Source organism: Nomia melanderi, chromosome 3, assembly GCF_051020985.1.
Source record: "Nomia melanderi isolate GNS246 chromosome 3, iyNomMela1, whole genome shotgun sequence".
Taxonomy (NCBI): domain Eukaryota; kingdom Metazoa; phylum Arthropoda; class Insecta; order Hymenoptera; family Halictidae; genus Nomia; species Nomia melanderi.
Genome location: NC_135001.1, coordinates 7022938 through 7046444, shown reverse-complemented (window position 1 = coordinate 7046444; position 23507 = coordinate 7022938). Strand labels below are relative to the sequence as shown.

Sequence of the window (23507 nt, the reverse complement as noted above, 5' to 3'; positions counted from 1 at the left end):
GAAACCCAATTAGCAATCATGTCTGAAATCCACTCTAACGAACCTGTGCACCGAGTACCCTGTAAATACTTATACAAACTCATCATTTTAAACAACAATTGACACTACGACTATCAAATCGATCCATTCCTATGTTCTTCTTCTCAATGATTAAAAAGATAAAAGGTAATAATGAAATTGATTTAGCAGTAGGCAAACTGAATCATAAGTCAATCGAAGTTACAATAACTGTATTCTTAGAATTTCTGTAGAAAAATTTGAAGTCAGTTCAACCGCTCGGTAGTTCTAGTATTAACCCTTTGAGGTCGTGTGTCTTCTCAAACACCGAAGCTCTCTCACTGTTCCAGGCGTGTACAGTAAAGTTTATGTTAAATGAAACTTTATTATTCTATGAAATTTGTCTAATGTCTTAAGAAAATAATACATTTCCTTTATCATTTTAATTTAGTTTAATGTAACTTTAATATTTTAATGTTTCGTTTCATTACGTTGCTCTCGTTCATACATACGCGTACAATTAATATGACCACAAAGGGTTAATAGAAAATAAGATTCCCAGATCCATCATCTGACTTGCATTCTCCTTGCGTTCCAGCTCCGCCAAGATTACAAGCCCTCAAGAACCGCGACAATGGCGGCACCGGGTCCACGATCAGATTGTACGCCCTCCAGCTGGCCGCGGACAAGACGACCACCTTCTCCCAGAACATCGACAATTTCATCCAGTGCACGAAGGAAGGCAAAGAGGCCAGCCCACACGTGGTCATGAGGAACATGCGGCAGTTCATGTCCGGGATGAAGAACTATCTGGTGAAGCACGGCGAGAGGGAGTTCGAGAAGGAAGTGGAAAAGGAAAGGCTGAAACTGAAGCCGAACGAGTTTCTTAACCTGGACGCTATCTTGGAGGGAGTAATGATGGGCCTGGTGGTCAGGCCGCTCAGGGAACACGTCTACAGACTGTTCGTCGAGCATTACGCGACCACCGGGTCCCTGCAGACCCTGGCCGAGAGCATCCAGCACGCCCAGGGGAAACACGTACAGGATCTCGGTGTTCGAGTTAGTAGCTGTTCGCTGAAATTAACCCTTTGTGATCTTTGAAAGTTTTCCATTAGAAATATCCAATAATTTCTGTTGACAGACAGTTTTTCAAACTAAACACGTTCGTTGCCAGCGTTTGTTTCAGTGCTGATCCTCTAAATTATATTTTATTCGAATCGATAAATCTGAACAAACTGTTGAAACAAATTAAGCTAAAACGAGTCATTGAATCGCTAAATGTAATTTCATAGCTTATAACTTTAATTAAGTATATCTGTAAGATTAATTTCATTGTTTTTAGATAAAATATAGGATTGCGGCCGTAACAAATATTGACACTGGTAACGAACGTGTTAAAGAGAAATCAAACGTACATGAAGGTACAAAGGTATTTTATTGCAGCGTTTCATATGTAGATGCATCGTGCAACGTTTAACGCTGAATATTAACCCTTTGCACTCGGAAGTATTTCGGAAGAAATACTTAACATTTTCTAAATAGACACAGACGACATTTTTTTACATTAACTCAAAGAGAAATCGCAAGTGAATTGAGAAAGCTTTTTTATCCCAATATTTCACACATGGATGCATCATATACATTTCAATGTTAAATCTCAAATTTTGTAGTTTTACTGCATCAAATCAAGCGGTAAAATAATTTTACAATATCGAGTCAAGCGATGGTCTCCTCTGCACAGGATTGAAGATAGCTTTTGTTGCAGTTCATTGATAGGCACCCTAGATTTAGCTTCGATCTGTTCAAATATCACGTACATAAACACAGTGCATTGAATTCTAATGAGAAGCGAAAGAATCTTCCTAAAATAGCGTCTCCACTTGCAGCCAAAGATCATACCCCCATCAGACTCGAATCTGGACCGTATTCTCAAGTACATAGACAGACTCCAGAAAGCCGATTCGCCGCTGGATAAGCTGGAGAACCTGCTAGCAGCCATTTCTGCCATCTTCAATTCGGTAAGTCTTCTGGAACACTGGTGATCAGCTGATTTGTAAGGTTCTTTTATTCAAACCATGATACCTCTGCAGGTGAAGCATGCAAATTCAGGAAGACACGTGACCTTGGGAGCAGACGACCTTTTACCTCTTCTCGTCTGGGTCCTGGTACGGGGTAAAGTCGTGGATGCCGAAGTGGAGGCGGAATACATGTGGGGTCTTCTTCATCCTTCTCTTCTCACCGGCGAAGGTGGATACTACTTGACGACGCTGTCCAGCGCGGTGCACGTATTGAAGACGTTCAAGTCTAGCCAGGGAACCATGTCCACGTTAAACGTTAGTGCGCTATTAATTTGTTACGACTGTTCAAGCTATAGTCTAGCTAGGATAAATTGGGGAAAGAGGTGGATCATTTTTTTTTTTTTTTAAAGAACTATTACATCATAAATATCACTGATATCTGATAAATAATGTATATTGAAAGTAAATATGTGTGAGGAAAATAATTATATAGTATACCAGTAAAAACAATTGTCTAAAACAATAATCTAAATGAGATCAGGCCATCACGCCCGGAATTATCCTCTAATGTGCATTTAGTAGGTTGGATTATCTGAAACAGCACACTTGTTTGCTTGTTAGGCTAGTTAAATTTCAAAGAAGGAATAATTGAAGTATTACGTAAATTGTGAAATAGACTACTTATTATTCGGTTTTCTTCAGGGCTGTGGAACACCGGACTGTTCATCCGTACTACGAATCTTAGTGCCAGATGAACTACACGGATCCCTGAACACCAGAACGCTCCCGGTACGACCTAACATGAACACCAGGGAGATCTGTCGCATCCTCGCGCATAAGATAAGGTGTACCAACCCTCAGGACTACGGTCTCTTCAAGTTAGTCCAAGGGGAAGGCAAGTATTCAGGTGAAGGTTTGAATAATTCTAAAAATCGACAAATTATCATCTTCTAACGAAAGAAATCCGTGTTACAGAAACCTTACTGGGTGATCACGAATGCCCCCAAGAGCTCTCTCACTGCCTTTTCGCGTACAAGCGGATCGATGCCAAGATTGCCTGGCCAAGGACCAGTTCTTAATGGACCCCGCGATAAGAAGTCACTTAGGGTAAACCATGTCCGTTCCGTTTCTGCACTGTTCGTCAAGATTCCTCGAATGGTGCGCAACGGTTGATCCATGTAGCTTCGAAACAGATTCGAAGGAACGATTCTCAGTAGTCATTCTAACACAATCTCGAGCACAAATCCGTAACTCTGTCTTAGACATCGAACACTGCCAGTCGTAGACAATTGTCGAACGAGAAACGAACGAATTTCTGTCGCGTATGATTCCAGTACTTAAAAGTGGCCGAAGCTTCAACGGTGAAAATTAATTCTAGCACTGAACCCGGGACTGTATTATACGTTCAGTGTGTCGTCTGGCCGCTTTCCGTTCGAACTTTCCAAATTCCAAACGATCTTCTTCGACCACGTGCGAAGAAACGAAAGGTTTCCCGTGGAAAACATTCGACATGGCTAAACGATCGTTCATCGTGTCAGATTAGCGGAACACGAGCTCCATTAACATTCAGTCGGATTTAACTTGCCACCGAGCAGGTGCTAATGTCGGCTCGGCCCATCCGTGCAATCGGTTCGTTCCATCGGCGATTGAAATAGTTTCGAAACCCGTTCCCCGCGATTGGTGTGTAAGGAAAATCGTATGTTACTCAGTATTCGATATTTCGTGAAACTCTGGAGACGCTGCTCTGATCCATTCCGGTGGGGCAGAGCAAGGTTCGAATCGAGGAATCCACGACTCTTCTGGATCCTCGCTCCAGAAGAATTGTAGATGTCCTCGAGGCCAACTTTGCAAGGAATTATTCTACGTTTTCTACAGGATAAGCGACTGGAATGGAATACCTGAACGTTTCCGTTCTATAATTTGTTTTTCTCATTTCTTCCCTTTTTGCACATAAAACTTATCTTCTTTCTATAAACGTAGAAGTTTTTAAATAACTGAGATAATGTTTTGAACATTGAAAAACAAGTGTTCAAAACGCCGACCCTCTTAATGAGAAAATTCTATTGTTGCCAAAAACTGAAAAAAAAGGATCTAAGAAAATGTAATTTTTATTCTTCCCGATTCTTCTAAAAGTAACCGACCGAGATCCTTCGAAAAGACAGAAACATTCGGGTGGTCCTTTCCAGATGACTCGCGCCTAAGGAAGCATGATCGCGTTAAATCGGTAGGAGACTCCTTGATACAAATTAATTAGACTCGGAGCACGAAAGACTAGTTTAGACTCTATTTTAAGTACTTTGTACGAGGACGTGGCGAATTACTGGATAAGCAATCTGTACTTTTAAGGCGGACGTCGCATATTTATTGGAAGTTGTACACATATTTTAATATTTGTCGGACGTTTCTCCTTGCGCGCGTGTCGCTTCATCCTTTTCCCCTTACCCCCTGTACTTCCTCCGCTCCCGGTTCTCCAGGGAGTTTTTTTTGCCAGGCTGATTTGGCGCCTCAATCTTTTAAAGGCTGTGGAATATTCTCCGACGATCGTGGGAAGCTTGATTTAGAAAAAGAGAGAAAAAAGGAGAAAAAGAGAGGGAGATAGAGAAAGAACAACGAGAATGCTTTCAATTAAAATAAAAACGAGAAGCAATCAATAAAGAAAACGAGAAAGTGAGTGAGAGAAAGAGAGAAAGAGAGGAAGAGAGAAAGAGAGAAAGAGAGAAAGAAAGAAAGAAAGAAAGAGAGAGAGAGAGAGAGAGAGAGAGAGAGAGAGAGAGAGAGAGAGAGAGAGAGAGAGAGAGAGAGAGAGAGAGAGAGAGAGCGCACGAGAGAGAGGGAGAGAGAGAGAGAGAGAGAGAGCGCACGAGAGAGAGGGAGAGAGAGGGAGAGAGAGAGAGAGCACGTGAGAGAGGGAGAGAGAGAGAGAGAGAGAGAGAGAGGGAGAGAGAGAGGGAGAGGAACGAAAATATTTTACTACTGAAAACTCGTACAAATCAGCCTTGCATGTTATTGTCAGGAAAAAGAACGATGTTTGTAGCCCTCGATACAATTACTTGTAATAATGATATTAGCGATCTAATGAATGTACATTTCTTCTATCGTACCTAATTTATTACGAAAGCGACTTTTTTAATACCTTGTATATCGTAATTTACCATCCCCAACAAACCTTCTCCCCCCCCGTTCCCGTCCCAGAAACCCTTTTATCCGCATCAAACGTGCTTTTTCGATCCTCCTCCTCCTCTAATTGATTACAATTTAACTGTAACGTTAAATGCTTCTAATATGCTAGTCAAGCCGATACAAATCAGAAGTTTGTAAAAGGAGTTTTTAAGTTTATTAAGCGTAACAGATCGTGATAGTTTGTATTTGTTGAAGAAAAAAAGGTATATCATTGATTATCATTACTCTCTCACCATTATTATTATTATTATTATTATTATTATTATTACCATTATTATTATTATTATTATTATTACTATTGTAATGTGTAACACTATGCTCAATAAAGATTTTTCTATAATTCGAAGTAGATGGAACATGGCGTCCGTTCGCATGGTAGTCGCGCAACGGGTGTTCCCGTATCAGATAACATGTCGCTCTTCAATCGCGCGATACGAAAAGGAAAAAGGAACGAAAGAATTACGTTTCGAAAATAGATCGGCCGTAATGCGTATAATAACGCGTATCGCATGGTCGATTTCTTTTCCTTTCCTTATTTAGAAGAGCGCGCATTTGCGGTGTCTGGTGGCGGCCAAGATGGCGGCGAACGCGACGGCTAATGAACGGACAACTGTCGGTATATTTATAGCGGCGTTTTTAGCACCGAGAATAGCCGGTTAATCTTAGATTACGGTGCTGTCGCGATTCATCGACCGCAGGATCTAAATTTTGATTTCCACGAAATACAGGTGTCGGCGAACGCGGACACCTTTCGTTAAAGTCGGAAGACATGGCGAACTTAATTGTAGCCTTCCCGTCACGTCACGATATCGTTTCTCGCATCGCAGTTGAACTGACCCTTTGCTTGTACAAAGAATTCCCATCGAAACGGGCGAATACAATTTGGGAGAATGAAATTCGCTGACAGTCTCTTTCCAGGCGTACAACGTACAAAGTTTATTCGATGGATGAACTGTGTGCGAGGAAAGGGATAGGAGAGGATGAAACGACGCGGCACAAAGGGCGTCGCGATGAAAAGATCCGAGAAATCAACTGATGGGGATGAGAATTCAAACAGAAACGTTACAGCAATGCATATTTTAATAATGTCCGACGACGAGTACAATGCGATGTGATTTCTCTGTTTGAAAATGATTTGTCTTCTTCTTCGTGTGTAACGTCCAGTCGCATGAACTTCCTTCACCGCGCGATAGAGGAAGACGAACAAAGGATTACAACTGGAAATATTTATTATAAATCAAAAAAAACTTACATGTTATCTAAGTAACAGTACTCGCACCTGAGAGCTACAATACCTTAACGTTTTCTCGTTCTATGGGAAAGCGACGGCTACATTCGACGGTACGTGGTACGCTAAGTCTTATCCTAACACTGTTATCACATCGTCTATCCTTCGACAATGAAACATAGATCATTGGCGGATCCACGGCTTCTTTATAACGTAAATTACTTAAAAGAAAAGGAAACAAAAGAAAAACGAGGGGACGAATATAAATCAACGTTCGAAATCCGTAACGGAACGCGGATACCTTACCACTGAAAGGGGTGTGTGTAAAACGTGTAATAAATATAATATCAAACGCTGGACCGAAACTTATTAAAAATTGCACTAGAGAATCCCAGTTCCGTCGGAACTGTACGTGCAACGAAAGCGAACTTCTCGCTGGGTTCTTAAAATTAAAATTTGTTAAAAAACGAAGATAAATATATATATTTATATATCCTTCACGGTGCGATTCCCCGTGTAAAACAACGTTAATCTAACTGCACGCAACGTTCACGTCGAGCATTAATAAAAAGCTCGGCTGTCGGCTCATTGTCGCTCGTTCAACCGCGCCACTGTGTCTCGAGCATCGTGAACAAAGGACGAAACGGACGTTCGATTGCGCTAGAAGCCAAAACAAAAGTTCCAATTCTAGGCCATCAAGCTCTCAGGCGCAGAATATGCGTGTATCGATAAATGCATGTTTGTAGGGGGGTAATGAGAGCACACATGGGCGTAAAGATTAAACATCGAACGGTTAAGGATCGAACAGGCGAGATTTTGAGACCGTTGGCTTCGAACCAAAGGGGACTGTGAATCGCTGATGCAACGGCTCTGACTCGCGTCAGATCGCCCTTAATCTTTTGAACTAAGCTAGCCCAGTGGTGATGATGATGGTGATGGAATAGTTAAACTTTGCCCTTTGGATTTATTCACTGTGGTTGATAATGACGAAAAAATACTAGTTCCTCTCCCTCTCTCTCTCCCCCCCCCCCTCTCTCTCTCTCTCTCTCTAGAAAATGTTTTTTCTATTACTGATACCACTGTCAACCATACAGCGCTTCTCGTTAAGTGATCATAGTCTCGATCTTCCCGATAACGCAAAGTAACCGTAGCCCGTAACGATGAAACAGTTAATGATTAATTGCTTGGACACTCCAACTGTTCTGATGAATACTCGCCTAGAAAAGAAAGCAACGGGGGTATAACAGAGACTTCGCGACGCTTCATCCATCACAATGAAAAAATCGAATTCGCTAAATTAGAAACGCGGATCAATCCAGAAACGATCTGCATATCCTCATCGTGGCCACGAAACGGTCAAACAATATCAGACGAATATTTCTTGCGCTCACAGCCGCTTATAAAGTCCCTTGGTTTTTAGAAGCAAACGAAACGCGATTGCGAAGGATTCTCTATCTCGCGTTGAACGATAAAACAAATTCCTCGAAAAAATTAATCTGAATAAATGCGCCTGTAAAAACGTGTCTGTCTACTGAAGACACGACAACACCGCGATTTATAATACAAACCCGTCCCGTGTTCACGCCAGTATCCTCGATTCAACGAATCGCACAAATAAATTACGTATTCCAATTACATAAATATATATATATATATAAGTATGTATAATATAATATATAATTAATATATTTATATGTATATAAATACTAAAATTATATGAATCTTAACAGGACAAAGAAATCAGTATCGCTGGCGAACGTGTGTGGTTCTCCGTTGCCAGCCACGCGTTAGCCTCCACTCCGTTGAACGAACGAAAAGAAAAACTCTCCCCCTGCCGTGTTGATGACTCGAACAATGTCCTCGATGACGATCAATTACAATGGTACGCAAAAACTCTGCCTCTACCATGTTCAGGACTCGAAGAAAAAAAATCCCCCTCTAACGTGTTCCGTGACTCGAATAAAATCCTCAGTGGTGATGAATGACGATGATACACAGAAACTCTCTCCCTACCGTCGTGATTATGACTCGAATAAAGTCCTCGATATCGATGAATGACAATGATACACTCGCGTAATCCTAACGTGCATGTAAAGAGTACATTTTACGCTAAGCGACATACAAACGTTCCCCTAACCGTTAACCTTTATGCGTCGGAAATCGCTTTTCCGTATCAGACATCGTGTTCCAGTTTCAAGCAAGAACAAAACAATCGTTCCTTTACACAAAACGTTTCATTAAACTAGACAGAAATCGAGTAAAAGGCGCGAGGATTGCGAGAAAAACAATTGCAATAAGAAGATTGGCGTGTAATAGAATGTTTAGTAACGTGAACAGCTAGACAATAGTGCAACGTGAGAACCGACACCAAATCATTAATAATTATATCTAACGCCATTTATCTCGACGACTCGCGACAAAAAGAAACAATTTCTGTATTCGATGCCAGTTCTTTCTTAGAAACGTTCACAGATGTGTGTACTTGACTAATAATCTGCAATTTGAAGATCCAAGATTGCATCGTTCGTAGCGATTTTCGAGGCATCCCCCTAAACGTCGACTGGGAAAAAGCTTCGCTCGTGGAATGATTCCTGTCGCGTCATCGGTCGTAGCGTGTATGAGCAACGGAAAATAGTAATGTCCATGCAAATGTCTGAAAAAACGTGTTGCTTGACACTCTGGTGTCGATGCGCAGAGGAACTGAACACATCAGGGTCTTTTTTAGGTCAGCGATTTCATAGTTTCTTTCACTCTTGCGTTGTTCCTTCTTTTTTCTTCGATTCTTTCTCGTTGAATACGCGATTGGCTTGGATTTCTTTCTCTTCCTCCTGTCTTCTTTTTCCCGTGCTGTTGTTTGCGGCTATTCAATCCATTTTGATTCAGACAACAGTAAGTTCGAAGCGGGGTGGACCAATTTACCTGGCAACCATTTCTCTCGTTGTTCCCCAGAATAATTACATCGGGCCGTAAAAATCGTTACCGGGTGAAATTGAGCAACGTGAAGTACTTCATTACGGTGCGCCTGATTTAAAAGCAGCTGGAATGTGCTGTATTACGGTTAAACGATCAAGACAGGGAGCGGACATCGAACAATTGTTTCGTCGTTTTCTTTTTGCGTGCTAAACAATGCAGAGCCCTGTACGCCATCCGAACTTATCGACTCGCGTATCGTCTTTTCGCGTAGTGTCCTTTATTGCGCACGCACGAAGAACTTCTTGTCCTGAAACAGAAGGAGAGGGACAGTTAGAGTAACCTCTTCGAGCAATGTCACGGACCTTGTGTCTTCGATTTCTTTTCATTGGAATTGCATTCGACTTCGTTTGGCTTTGTGTTTAAATTCGTTCTATTGCATTTCATTTCGAATTCGTTTTATTTTTATTTTAGCCTTTTCTCTATTATCGTCGTTTTATTCTAGATTTATTGTAGGTTTTCCATTCTAAATTTTCCCATGAATCTCAATGGAAGACACAAAGCTCCTTGCCAATGCAGATCGTCGTTGCGAAACCTGTAAAAACGTGAGGTAAATTTCATATGCGCAGCAAGCAAATACATCATCTATTGACGATATCACATTTACAGTGCAATCAATTACTGCTCTCCGTCTAAACGACGTCTATATGTACAAATGACAAGTTCGTTATGCGTTCTCCATGCTGGAGAGCAGTAATTCATTTCAACGCGACCTTTTCAAGGGTCTGCGTGTCGGTAATATCTCTGAAGGATACAAAAAATAGAATACAAAATGCAAAAAAAATACGAGACAAGAACAAAAACAAAAAGGTGTGAACAATCTTTGTCGGTGGTAAACAAAAACAAGATCAGTGACTCTTCTATACAATTAACATAACAAAAAAAAATAGAAAGAAAGAGATAATGGTACATCGACGAAAACTGTAACGGGATTATAGTTCTACGTACATCTACGAATACGCACCTGTTAGATCACGGTTACTTTCGTGCCCGTTTCCCGGTCCAGACGAAATCGTACTCCATTAAGGTGACATCCTTTTTATCTAAGTCCCGGCCCGCTGAGTATACTCAAATCAAAGCGAAACAAAACGACAACGCAGGATACAGGAACAAAAAAAAATAACAAAATACGATTGGTAACAATGGTGGTTAAAATCAACACAAAAAATGCGTGCGAGGAGAATTAATGATGCAAAACCGATTACACACATTCTCAGATCTGTACGGATAAACGAAAATCGCTGGTCTCTCCCCTACGCATGATTGTTTAACAAGAAAATAATAAGAAAGGTCGTCTCGTGTGCCCTTTCCTGCGCATCCTTCTCCTCCCTCCGACCCACGAAGAATGTGAATCAAATGACAAAGTAAGATACGTTGTTTCAGTTAGAAAATAATTTATTCATTCGCTCGTTAAAATATCAAGGCACTACTTATAGTATTAAATTATTCCAGTTCGTTAATGATTGCAAAGTCCGAACATTACACCGTGTGCCGGTTAACATAACAATGTGTTTGTTGCGATTTTCATTTTGAATCGAGATTCGAAGTGTTCGTCTGTAATGAGTAAAACTGGGACATAAGGTGCCTCAAAGAATAGAAGAAGTACCCTCGATACGATCTAAGAACCTTCTTAAAGTATAATAATCATTTGTCATACAAATGAAACTCGTTTAAAGGCGTAATAATAATAAGAATAATAATAATAATATAATATGATATGCACAGAGCGGTCCCTTTGTCCCGTGCACCGAATTGTATTGCTCTTTGTGAAACGGAGAGATCGTCTTGGATGGAATTATTGCACCGATCGTAGCATGCATCCTTTGGAAGCAAATAACTCCATTCAAGATAACTCCGGTGACCTCTGAAAGCAACGAAGTAACGCTGAGTGTAAGGGACAAAAGGAGCATCCTGTAAATATAAATAAGATGAATTGCACAAATTGTATCCGTTTCTTACAAATACATAATACTCTGAATGGAGAATAATTAATGTTACATTAATTTCGAGACACCTCACATCACGTTAAATAATAGGACACAATCGATCTAATCATAAGCCAGATAAAACATTTCGCATTAATAGTTCAAGGTAAACGCATTATTATATAAAAAAAAGAGAATGGGTAACGAATGTAAATTGATCGTACGAATTATTACGGAACTCCGAGAAGGCTGTATATATAATTGTATGTACGTGTGTGTACGTGTGTGCTTGTAGTAAAATCAGAATAAGCTATAAGAAAATATTGTACGGAACATCTGTCATAGAGAATAAAAGTGTTTTCTTCGCTCGTTCGCCTGTCGACCGTCACAGTGGTATTAATTTTCTCTGCACATCGTTTATAAACGGTCACCTTTGCAAATCTATACTGGACTATATAGTTAAGCAAAGCCGTCGCTAAGGATTTACTACGTGTAGTACTTTATGTGCGTAGCTTCACAGTGTTTTGGCTTCAGGGAAAAAGAGTGGCTCGATTCTCTCGTTTCTACCATCACCGCCCTTCTTTCTGTCAGCCAACAGTACCGCGTGAAACAGTAAAACTGTACTTTCCAACGGGGAAAGTGATGATCCGTGGAAGCATCGTTTATTCTAACTGCTTCTATATGGCTGTGTGTATAATACAAGCGTAAGAATAGTTCCAATGGTTCTATTGTCATTATAAATAAATAATGCAATGCGAAGAACGGAATATCCATTGGAAAGCACCTCAACCGAATTCGGATTGACTTTTTAACAATGTGAAACACAAATGTCCTCGATGCTTCATTTAATTTAAAAAAACAAAAAAAAAAGAAAACGGAAAAAGACTAATCAAAAGGCATTATTATCACAGCTTATGATGAATGGAAGTGATTTGTAAAGGCTTCGATATTTTTCTACGTGAAATATATTCCCGAGACGGTCAAAGAAGTAGCGTTGCTCAAAGAATGTTATTTGAAACATTCGTTAATGTATAAAAAAAAAAGAAAAAAAAATAAAATAAAACGAAAAAGAATATGCAGTTACGGTGTACTGTTTACCGGGGATACCTGGCTGCGGGAAACAGTTATCAAATGCCCAGAATTGCCGAAAAGGCCCGTTCCTACAATTCAACTACACATTTTAATGCCTCCCGGTGATTACGAGTTGTCACTAGGGGTCGTGTCCGTAGCAGCTCTCGATCCAGGGACACTGTCTTCATGACAAGACGAATCATGGACAGGCATCGTTTCAATAAATCCTCGTTAATATTCGTCAACGATTAAGTATCTCCTCTCTCGCCCTGGGAGCACAGACCTCGAGTGATACACCGACAAATCTCTGCGAGTGATCAGGGGCATAAATGAACGACAGTAGCAATACTACAGACGAAGGATAATCCTACGTGGAGGAGTGAATCCCGAAAGCTTGAAAGATCTTGTTTTTAAAACCGGGTTTGTTAGAACTAGCGTCGTGGTGGCCAGACTGTCCATCATGTAGCGCCCTTTGTGCCAGCGGCAGCGAGCCCTGTGATTGTGTGTTGTATCGCCAATTCGTCAGAACGGGCCGGATAACGAAAAAAGAACAAAAAGAAAGAAGAAAAGGATAGTAGACGACTAATCGTGTGCTACGACATGCAGTGCAACTAATATGTATATGTATATATATATATATCTTATCGACTAACACAACTTACCTCGTCGTGTTGCTCTTGCTCGTTATTCGCTAGACTGGACCGCGAACCGCGTCTTGTCGAGCCCTTTCCTTCCCCAAGAATTTGCGCGACCTTTCCTTGCTTCACAAACTCCAATGTCTGCTTCAAAAGAAACAAAGAATTTGAGCAACGGATACACCATTTATTAAATCTAAGTAACATCACTTGCGATCAAAACGAACAACGTAACAAACTATCTAATTACCAATTGCTATATATACTTTCTTTTACTGTACTACTTTCGTTAAACTTATCTACAGTAAAAATTCATCTAGGTGAATGAATTATATAGCAACTCAACTAACCTCCCTCCGTGACCTCAAAGCACAATCCTCCAGAGTGTCCGCAGCTTCGTACTTTCCTTGTCTTCGATACAGCGCACCGAGGTTTTTCAAAGTGGTCGTAACCGTAGGAGAGTCTACTTTGGCTGCTTTGTGCCAACCGCCATATTCTCCGTAGGGAGCGTTTCCTTTATTTTTATGCTTATTCTCTTCTCTCTCCTCGGCGACCTGAGGTACAATGATCACCATGACGAATGCTTTCATAAGTTCTTCCCTACGTACATGAAAAGTATGGAACTTACTTTACCTGCCAAATTGGTTTATTATCGCTAGCAATAGCACCAAATTCTTTCTCGTGTGCTCTAGTCAACACTTGTTTGTACAGAACTTCTGCCTCCTTGTATTTCCCTTGTTTCAGGAAACAGGACGCCAAGTTGTTTTTCGTTTTCGCAACATTTGGATCGTCCGGGCCAAGTTTGAGTTCATAAATTTCAAGCGCCCGTTGATAGTAACGCTGGACTTCCTCGTATTTAGCCTGGTTCTGGCAAAGTAATGCGAGGTTATTCAACTGTTTGGCAACGTCCGGGTGATCGCGCCCAAGGACCACTTCTCTGATCGCAAGAGCACGCTTGCAGAGTGGCTCAGCCTCTTTGTATTTGCCTCGTTTTCCGTATAAGACAGCTAAATTGTTCAACGTAGCCGCAACCGCAGGATGGTTTTCGCCTAGAGTCTTTTCTCGAATGGACAAGGCGTCATTCAGCAAATTCGCTGCCTCTTTGTATTTATTTTGGTCTCTATACACTAAAGCGAGGATGTTCAACATTGTGGCCACATCAGGATGGTCGTGACCGGAAGTCTTCTCCAAATCCTCCAGCGCTTGCTTACAAAGAGGTACTGCAACTTCATAACGTCCTTGGCCTGCGTATTGTATAACCAAATTGTGCAGTGTACGTAAGCGCGCAGGTATTTCGTATCCAGCGTTCACTTGTTGTGCAAATTGTGATGGCGGTGTCGGTGATATTGCTGTAAATAAAATGAGGAACTTTGCAAGGGATGGTCCTTATTAGACATCTTAAGTCTGTGTGAAATTAGAATTTTATTACAGAGTGCCATAACATGATAATCAGCAATAAGCTTGAGAACGTTTCAAATTGTATTCCAACATACAAAAGATAATTCCAAGAGGATTTTAATAAAATTCAGTAATAAAATTCACACAGACTTAAGGGACAATTTAAGCATCCCTAAAGGTGCTCGAGAATAAAAATGAAAAGTGAACCTACACTTACTGTTTCGGTCATCCACATCATCATCAGCAAACAGATCAACCACAGGATCACCCTTCGGTCTGTCCTTAGAAGTCTCGTCATCAACAGAAGGATCATGATCATATTGCCTCATGCTTTCCATGAATTCTAATTGTTTGTTAGCAATTTCCAATCCAGCCACCTAAAAAGCAATCACAGGTACCATAATTTCAATTCAAATTCTTTGCGAATTTCAACATTAACCAATGTAACTTATTCACTTACTGCCTGCTCACTAGCTTGCAGTTTCTGCTGTACTCCAGCCAATTCGTCCCTTAGCCAGGCATTTTCTTGACACAGCCTTCTAACTTGTGTTCTGAGCTTTTGTTTCTCAGCCTCAACCTTTTGCAAATGATTGGCCAGTGCCATCATAACCTCAGCTTCGCCAAGGCCCAACTCTATCATCTCAATGTTTTTCGATAATAAGCTAGATTTGTCTCTTGCAGCTGGTGCATCTTGAGACTGTAGACCTAGCAGAAGACCTTCGTGTTCTACAAGAAGGGCTTCCAGCCCTTGTGCTACAGTCCTGGCACCAGCCACAATTTCTTCCTGAGTCATGGCCGTCATTCTACCAATGTTTTCTATTTTTTTGCTGTAAATAAGAAATCAAAATATACAGGCAATGTTGGGTAGAAAATTATTTTAAATACCAAGTAGTAAATAATCTGCACAAATAGTATTTAAAACAATATTCAGAAACAGCATTTCAATTCAAGAATGTTATAAATATGATGGCTTTATTTTGCGATCTTTTCCTTTAAAATTATCAATAAACAAACTTTATCATACTTTAAAGTTTACAATAGAATTACTGATATTATTACAGTAGACGTTACACAGGACTGGAAAGGAAACACAAAAGAAAAGGTAAACCGAAGGTAAACGATATTTGGAGCGACTTGCTTTACGCGCCGATAATTAACCGCAATCAGAAATAGGCATCGAGGAGAAGTATTTCAGTCGAGGCAAGCAGAACGTATCCGACATTGGCGGAGAGAAGAGTTTCCAAATTGAAAAGTATTTCATTTTTACCTAACGTTCAGCCGTTAAAATTTGACAAACGATTACAAACAGTTCGAAACACTTTTATAAACAGTCAATACAGATAGTAACAAAAGTAATTTCAATTGAAACTTACCCATATTAGGGCCGCGTTAAACTCACAGAAATCAATGGTTTAATGCGTACAGGCATGCGCAACTGTGCCGTCGGGACGTCTCTCTAATGCGACATGGCTAGCGAATCAATTTTCAAGAAAGAAACCTGATGAAAGTTATCGTTACCACGACGCGCACATTACTCGAACGATTATAGGTAATATCATAAAATAAATGAAAAGATCAATTGCAACGGTATCCGATTCGATAAGAGACCTGGGTCTATACCAGACCCAAATTAAACCAAACAAAATCAATGGCTCGATACTTCAGCGCGTGCGCGTCTTAATGTGTACTTTTATGCGACAGAATGTATATACCTATATAACAGACAATGGAATTTCGAGAGAGAAAGAGAAATAATGGCAAGAAGGAATATTCGCGAAATCGATAAATGTTTCTGCATACTGCATACTCGCATAGTTGCAATGAAAAATTCTGAATATTGTAAGGCAAGGTTAGGAATTCAGGACTCTGCGTCTATAAACCTTGACCTCGTACAATCATCCTCAAGCCTTGACCTCGCTGAAATGTTACCGCCTAGAGAATTAATCATACAAAACCATTCTCGTTGCCACCGTTAATGGTCGCTTCCTGTAGCTTTAAAGGAAATCGGTCTGGCAGGACCGATTCGGCGTTATTACGAATCGATTTTGTCAGCATAAGTAACGCTGGTACGTGCAGGAAAAGTTTGAAAGTCTCCCAGCGACGCATCGATTTTCCACGGAACCATTTATGATATACCAGAGAAAGTGTTTTCCAGCTGACGGAAGCGGAGGGCGACATGCAACGAAATTTTCATGCCAATTTTCCGCGTCGATATATTGACGCCTTTCGTCCTATACACATGCAACCTACGCATGTTTTCTCTGTACCGTGGGTTCCGATGAATGGCAGGTCGCTGGACAACAGGGGTTGGCAGGATACATACTGTGCGAGGTTTCTAATGAAAGTGCGCGCAGCAATTAGAGCTTGGTACATTTACGTAAAAACGCAGTGGCGTAAGAAAGAGGAGAAAAAGGAGGAAAAGGGAAATGACCAGGAAAAGATAGAATCACCAGTCGTTTATATATATGTGATGTCGTGTAAATGAAGAATTCGTAAGTGGGGGGGAAAAACTACTTACATTCTATAAGCGTTCAGCGTTTTTGACATATCTGTTCTACCCATCGGTAAAGTTGGACTCTGTTGGGCCTACCTAATCCCGTGGAAGCAAAAGAAAAATTTCGAACTTTCTACTATATCGATCTGTCTGCTGTCTCACGGGGAACCGTTGCGGACGTATTGTCACTCTCAGTCGAACGTGTGTGTCGTAAAAAATTCATCTATATCCTCGACTCAAAACGTAGAAAAATATAATTTAATCTATATATACATGTACACTACCAGCTGCCCGAGATGTTAACATTTATAGGGGGCACTTCGCGGAATCGCGTTTAATTCTTTACTGAGGGGGTTACGTTTGGCTTCGCACCCTCCGCATGAAACGGGGGTGGTCTTCGAGTGGGGGTGGATTGCGCATGCGTCCCACGTAAATGTATAGACATCAGTCGGTCAGTAGGAATAACCCGAGGGTGCATAAGGGTGCGATGAATAAAATGACACTTAACGCATCACGCTTCATTTTATTACACTATTAAAGAACGGTTCGGGTGACGCTAATTTTTCAATCGTGGCATTTGTCTTTTCAGAGACTGTTAGTCAGGTTTCATTATTTTTTAAATAAATTAAATCACACTTATGTGTCTTAAAGAGTGATTTTTCTTAGCATGAAATAATTTTTATAATAAGAAAGTTCACCCGGTTGAGAGGTTCATTTTTAAAGCGGGAAAAAACCGTTAATGGTGGTTGCCACCTGGCGGTAGTTAGTGTAAAGATTGATATCACCCTCGTTCGCTAAAGAAGTATTCCTTTTACAACTGGTGACCAATTTTTTCTATTTCGGTTAGTTTCCTTTGCTGGATAGGCTGATAATAAGCCGTAGGTGCCCGGGACTTGAGAATGTATTGTATTCAATTGGAATCCTGATGCAGGTACAGGTCGTCGTCACTGGCAACATGAATTTCACCTAACAGTTACCCTTTCCAACCAATTAATTCGACTAAATTTCGCGAGAAAATTTCAATGCAGCAAAAGAACCAAGGCGCGTAGGCCGCTTTCGCAATCGTTCGGCTTTAAGGGGAATAGAGTCCGGTGGCCGATGACTCATGGCATGACGACAGAACATTGGAAGTACCTACTGTACCATGTGCGCCCGCTCGTAGAGAAGCGCACTACATGCAACGGTGTATGCACCATGCAACACTGCTTTCTCAAATTTATTTCTGACGAACTTTCAAAAACAAAATGCACTATAAAAGTGGGACGAAACGGTACCGTTTATGTAAATTGATTCCATTTCTAATATGAATATCAGCTGCAACGACATGCTTCAACTGGAAGCGTACAGGAAGGATCAGTATTGACAATCGAGAAGGACACCTAAGTCAACGTCTGACGCAAAATACGAAGATAATCGGTGCGAACGAAACTAAAAATATACATTATGCATCGATACAAGTATTTTTAATAACCTCCTCGAGCAACAAGTACAAAGTAACACAGTCCGTGGATGAAATTTCCGTAGAGAATTTTCGAAAGTAGAAAGGAGTCAATTTCAGATCGTGTAGGTGCAACGAATTTTTCAGACACGACTGGCTTGATGACGTATAACAATCAGTAGCCCATATTTGTAAAACGTAACGGCTGAAACGCTGATTGAGATTCGTATCGCGTGACAATCGCATATTCGTATCGAGTTTCGTTTGTATATGGCGAACTGTGGTAACGGTGTACAACAGAGGGTCGTTTATAAACTTTGTTATAGTAATCAAAGTACACATAGTAAAAATTTAATCGGATGAAAAAACTATCAAAATTTCGAAATATCCCTAGAAACTTCGTAGTAATTAACAATTGGAATTTCTAATGTAAAGATTTAATGAATTATTTATTCACGATGAGTTTTACTGTTTCGAATGTTAGTTATGTTTTTATAAGATGAAATAAATAGAAAACTAACCTAACGTTCGATTATACGATAATACAAAGAAACGTGCCACCATATTGATAACTTATTTCGTGGAGGGCCTATTATTCTAGCCATCTATCTTCCGCTTATCTGACAGCTCATAATTAATCCAAGCTGATCTACCTGCATTTATGTAATGGCACACGCGGAATACATAACAAAATCACTACCGCATGGTGAGAACGTTATTCGTGCCCGAGTTCCGTTTCCACTTACCGAATTAGTGAAAATTCATCGAAACACGTTCCTTTCTAAACGCACCAGAACAGGGATAATTATCATGACAATCGTCGTCATGCTCCGTGATTTTCTGTCATGGTTCCGCAGAATCTTACGGAAACGAATTAAAACAATTCACTTCCGGCTATAACTCGCTACCGAAGGCGTGGCGATTCGAATTCACGGATTCACGGTGCGTCTTTCTTTCGCATACATTTAAAGAGATTAAACGACGGAGGAAAAATAAAAATAAAAATATACTCGTAACGATATGAGAATCAGACTTACTCCTCGGAACGGTCCATGCAGGAGATCTTCCCTCTTCAGTATATCATCCCACGTCCTTGAAGAAGGGCAGAATCTTCGATGCACAATCAAAGATGTATCTTTGGGAAAATCCCTTTCAAGCGAAGGAGCAAAGTTTCACAGGTTTAAGTCGTGCAATGTTCTTAATATACTTCCAGCAACGACGTACAACGTCACTGTCAGCGATAAGATCGAGAAAAAGGAAGTTCCATTCACCGTACACGCATTTATTGTGGAACGGTCCTCACGATTTACCAAGAAAGCTGCGGGCTTCTTCTTCAGAAATATCGCGTACAAATTCAATAGAATGGTCGGAGAAGCACGAATTTTATTCCCGGACGTTTGATGACAGACTAAGATGGCGAGAACCGTGAAACTTATTACAAGAACAACAATCACATATTTTATACTTCGGACCCGCGATTGACGAGCACTACGTGTTGCGTTGGTTTCCCGTAGCAATACAGGTTTTCATTAAATCACTGGTTGATGAGAAATATGCTCCTCGTGGCGAGAAAATTGAGAGAAAATCTTCTGAGCGCAAGGACTGCCGTCAGACGATCATAAAAATTCGTACTGACTGAAGCGCCGCATCGATTGTAACATCAGTTACCAGAACTTACCAAAGCTTATGGCGATTTCTATAAAACGCGTTTGGACACGAGAACGCGAGAAATTGTACAAATATACTGTTGCGTTATGCCGTTCGCGGTTAGGGAAAATTTAGGGAACTTTACGTGGGTAAGGTGCCCGTGGAGTACTAAGGTACTCTGCTCGTGGCGCGTGAAATAAAACTTATACTTTTGGTTGTGGAAATTTTGACTTCTGCTTTATTTCTGAGTTTATAAGTAGTTAAACGTTCGAGGTTTGAAATCGTTCTGCTTTTTCGTTGTAAATCTCGCTCATTGTCGGCTCGCATCCCCTCTTCTCTGGTCCTGTTTTCTCCTTCCTCCTCCAGTGGAGGAGATCTGGTTAATGCGCGGGAACGATTCCATGCGCATATGCTGAAAGAAAGCGCGGGACCCAGAGAAACACACAATGTTCTCGTAAAAGCGAACGCGTCGACAGCTAACAATGTATCGAATTCGTCGAAGTGAGGACCGGATGTAACACGTGACAACCTTTTGAAGAGAATTTATGGCCCCTTACAATGTATCTGGTTTGCTGAAGTGAGGACCAAATGTAACCTGTCTCAATCTTTGGAAAAGAATTTATGGCCCCTTACAATGTATCTGGTTTGCTGAAGTGAAGACCAAAGATGATTCTAGCTGAAAATAACAATTCTCTGGTTTCCGACTTCCTCTCAGCTCGGCCGTCCGCGTTGAGTGTTTTACAATAATATACTGTGTCTATAATGTTCTCGCTAAACCGTTCGTAGTTCCCTCTCAATTTATGAGCTTCCACCACGGAACGCAGCTTTAGCTATCCTTGCCTGGCGTTACCGTCGTACCGTGCCTATCCAATCACGTGATAGCGTTACAATACGAACGACATAAAAAGTCATGAATTTTAAATGTATTTTATAAGTTTGCAATTTGATATACTTTGTTCCTTTATTATAAAATAATTGGCACTTTCATGCTGCCATTTTCTGGTACGACAACACATCGTTAGCTCCAATAAGAAAAAAATACTAGACTGAACATCTTATGGGACTACGTGTTCAATGATGTGAAAAATTTAATATTGCGGCAAAGAAATACAAAAGAACATGTTTTTCTATTTATTTATTCGTATTTATATGTACTCTGTTGATAAGATTGCAAGTGATATGAAAATGATAATGTGATCACGTAACACCTGGCCATGGGATAAAAATTTACATTGCATGCTGGTTTGTTCTATCTGTTGTTAGTGCCATTAGCATTGTCGGATCGCTTTCTACATTACCAACAGAGTATAGATGTAGAAAGCGCTAATAACGGTGAGAATTGGAAATAAACTTAAGGTAAAGTCGTGCACTTTAGCCACAGATTTAGAGTATACGTAGATGTTGTACGTATAGAATTTTGTGTCCAGACTTCAAATGATTTAATTTAATTAATAAATTAAACTTTTTTTCATAATTTTTACCGTTCACTCTGTGTATTCAACTCCTACCACTTTTTCCTTTATACCTATTGATTTTACTTCATCTCTATGGTTCCTTCAGTTTTATACTATCTCTATAATTTCTTTTATAATACAGTTTTAATCTTCTTCTTAATTACATACAAGGATTACTACATTGTACAATAGTTAAATATAATATAAGATGTGTAAGTAAACAATATTCAGTTTTTGTACTTTCTATTCAAATAACAAAAAAAAGGAAAATAGAATAAATGCATTTAAATTTTACAATTTGGAAAAAACGTTGAAACAGTCAATTTAAAAGTTGAAATTTGCAATATTAAATCACTGTATATTGCATTAATTTATTAAAAATACTGTTGTGTTATGCTTTTCAGTTATGCACTTTCGTTAAATGTGCTCTGGTTTTACTAGGAACAGAGAACAGTTATAGAGGTTTTAAATAAAGATGAGAAATGTGAAAGAATGGTAATGCACTTTGGTTATGCGTTCCTGTCAAAAGTCAAATGAGTATTTATTAAGAATACAGAATGATAGTGGAGATTTTAGATAAAGATTAGACGAACTGTGATAATAATTTTAGTTATGTAGTCCTAGTAGATTTGCTCGCAATTTATTAGGAACACAGAATGTTAATGGAAGCCCCAAACAAACATGTTAAACTATAATTTTGGTTTATTTAAATTATCCATTGCATAAGTACTTATTTTCTTTTCATTATTTATTTGTTAATTTTCAACAAGGTACTATTAATGTTTATTGTTGAACAAATATTGTAATATAATAATTGTAAGACAATTTGTTTCATCATTTTTTGTTAATATAATTTATGAAGACAAAAATCATTCACACTCTACAAATGTGTTTAAATATACAATAATTTCTCTCTAGTACAGTTTTTATATAATATGTTAGGTTTTTAATTTTATTGTTTCGATTGAACTTTTCTCACGATTTTGAAGTGGTATTGCCTTCCCGCTACGATGCCGTAATTCCAACGTCAGTGGTCAGGAAATGACGTTCTTACAGCACAGTGTCCACGTAGCGCCTCGAATCTTGACGAGTGCAGCAGTTCGTACGTCAAACGCTTTGTGAAACGTTACTCGGTCGAACGTATCGTGAGTATTTGAGTTTTATCAACTATTTATTGTAAATTAAGTTAAAAATCATAAAGTAACCATAAGAAAATCAATATTCTTTATAACCTGTAAATTATTTTGTATAATTAATCGGTTTAAAATTACGTATTAACATTTCATTAAATGCAACTAAAATATCCACACAATATAACTCGTGCGATTTTCTATAATTATAAAAACATATGTGACACGTACATTTTGCACACTGTTCATAAAGCGTCTGCATTGGTTATATTCAAACGTTCTAATAATAAATTTACTTGTAAGCATACTCAAATTAATTTAAATTACACAGATCCAACTTATTTTGTTTTCAGTCTTACAAGCATCATGGATCAAATGAAGAAGCTTACTGAACCTGGCCGCCAGTTTGCTAAAGACAGTATTCGTCTTGTCAAACGATGCACAAAGCCTGACCGCAAAGGTAAGGTTCCACATTTTACAGTAATGTATTAATTTTATTACAGAATTACCTAGAAGCTATGTTTGATCGTACAATCTTTCTCAGAGTTTCAGAAAATTGCTCTGGCCACAGCCATTGGTTTTTGTATAATGGGCTTTATAGGATTCTTTGTTAAACTAATTCATATTCCAATTAACAATATCATTGTGTAAGTATATTTGTTGACTTTTTTTGTATTCAATTATTGTTTAGAATAGATTCTACTTAAATGACTCTTTTCATCTTACAGGGGTTCATAAATCCATATCAAATAGATACAATTAAGGTTTAATAAGGCTATTCTCCTCATCCTCCTCATCATGTATCTTTATTTATAAAATAAATTGTATTCTGTTTTGAAATGATTGTGATTAATGTATGCGAATGTGTGTGTGTATAATAATGAATTTTATAATAAAATAAGTGTATCATAAGAGGTTGTTT

General features: G+C 39.5%; 3 protein-coding genes across 24 annotated transcripts in view; 2 read left to right on the top strand and 1 right to left on the bottom strand.

Moving 5' to 3' along the window:
- Window positions 1-4866, top strand: part of spri (Src homology 2 domain-containing protein sprint) — a 310137-nt gene extending 305271 nt beyond the window's left edge. For 10 of the 13 annotated variants that reach the window (XM_031984934.2, XM_031984905.2, XM_031984981.2 and 7 more), the window contains 5 exons: window positions 596-1056; window positions 1884-2015; window positions 2088-2330; window positions 2718-2922; window positions 2991-4866. In XM_031984934.2, the coding sequence (XP_031840794.1) occupies window positions 596-1056; window positions 1884-2015; window positions 2088-2330; window positions 2718-2922; window positions 2991-3094 (1145 nt within the window). In that variant the 3' untranslated portion in view covers window positions 3095-4866. The remainder of the gene's footprint in view (window positions 1-595; window positions 1057-1883; window positions 2016-2087; window positions 2331-2717; window positions 2923-2990) is intronic. The other 3 variants (XM_076365610.1, XM_031984944.2, XM_031984971.2) reach the window with 1 other exon arrangement.
- A 139-nt stretch (window positions 4867-5005) lies between these two features.
- Window positions 5006-20006, bottom strand: Klc (kinesin light chain). 10 transcript variants are annotated; one of them, XM_076365613.1, is made up of 10 exons: window positions 16941-17294; window positions 16690-16757; window positions 15796-16577; window positions 14883-15249; window positions 14634-14799; window positions 13658-14373; window positions 13375-13578; window positions 13052-13171; window positions 10358-12882; window positions 5006-9643 (listed from the first exon to the last, which is right to left on the bottom strand). In XM_076365613.1, the coding sequence occupies exons 4-9, from the start codon at window positions 15222-15224 to the stop codon at window positions 12757-12759; spliced, it is 1674 nt and encodes a 557-aa protein (XP_076221728.1). In that variant the 5' UTR covers window positions 15225-15249; window positions 15796-16577; window positions 16690-16757; window positions 16941-17294; the 3' UTR covers window positions 5006-9643; window positions 10358-12756. The 10 variants fall into 10 exon arrangements, with proteins under 10 accessions (XP_076221728.1, XP_076221729.1, XP_076221730.1 ...); XM_076365614.1 differs by lacking the exons at window positions 15796-16577; window positions 16690-16757; window positions 16941-17294 and adding exons at window positions 19101-19306; window positions 19392-20006; XM_076365615.1 differs by lacking the exons at window positions 15796-16577; window positions 16690-16757; window positions 16941-17294 and adding exons at window positions 19101-19302; window positions 19392-20006.
- Window positions 20007-22444: 2438 nt separating this feature from the next.
- LOC116431170 (protein transport protein Sec61 subunit gamma) lies at window positions 22445-23497 on the top strand. The gene is made up of 4 exons (XM_031986245.2): window positions 22445-22600; window positions 22939-23045; window positions 23130-23232; window positions 23314-23497. The coding sequence occupies exons 2-4, from the start codon at window positions 22952-22954 to the stop codon at window positions 23321-23323; spliced, it is 207 nt and encodes a 68-aa protein (XP_031842105.1). The 5' UTR covers window positions 22445-22600; window positions 22939-22951; the 3' UTR covers window positions 23324-23497.
- Window positions 23498-23507: the final 10 nt, after the last annotated feature.

What these genes read in the sequence shown, in the direction of transcription:
- Klc (XM_076365611.1), bottom strand. Translation starts at nt 16,984, where the DNA reads ATGGGTAGAACAGATATGTCAAAAACGCTGAACGCTTATAGAAT. An exon ending in ACGCTGAACGCTTATAGAAT is followed by an intron (nt 15,250 to 16,940) that starts GTAAGTAGTTTT and finishes TCTTATTTACAG; the next exon opens with CAAAAAAATAGAAAACATTG. An exon ending in CTTTGAGGTCACGGAGGGAG is followed by an intron (nt 13,172 to 13,374) that starts GTTAGTTGAGTT and finishes TTTCTTTTGAAG; the next exon opens with CAGACATTGGAGTTTGTGAA.
- LOC116431170 (XM_031986245.2), top strand. Translation starts at nt 22,952, where the DNA reads ATGGATCAAATGAAGAAGCTTACTGAACCTGGCCGCCAGTTTGCTAAA. An exon ending in CACAAAGCCTGACCGCAAAG is followed by an intron (nt 23,046 to 23,129) that starts GTAAGGTTCCAC and finishes AATCTTTCTCAG; the next exon opens with AGTTTCAGAAAATTGCTCTG.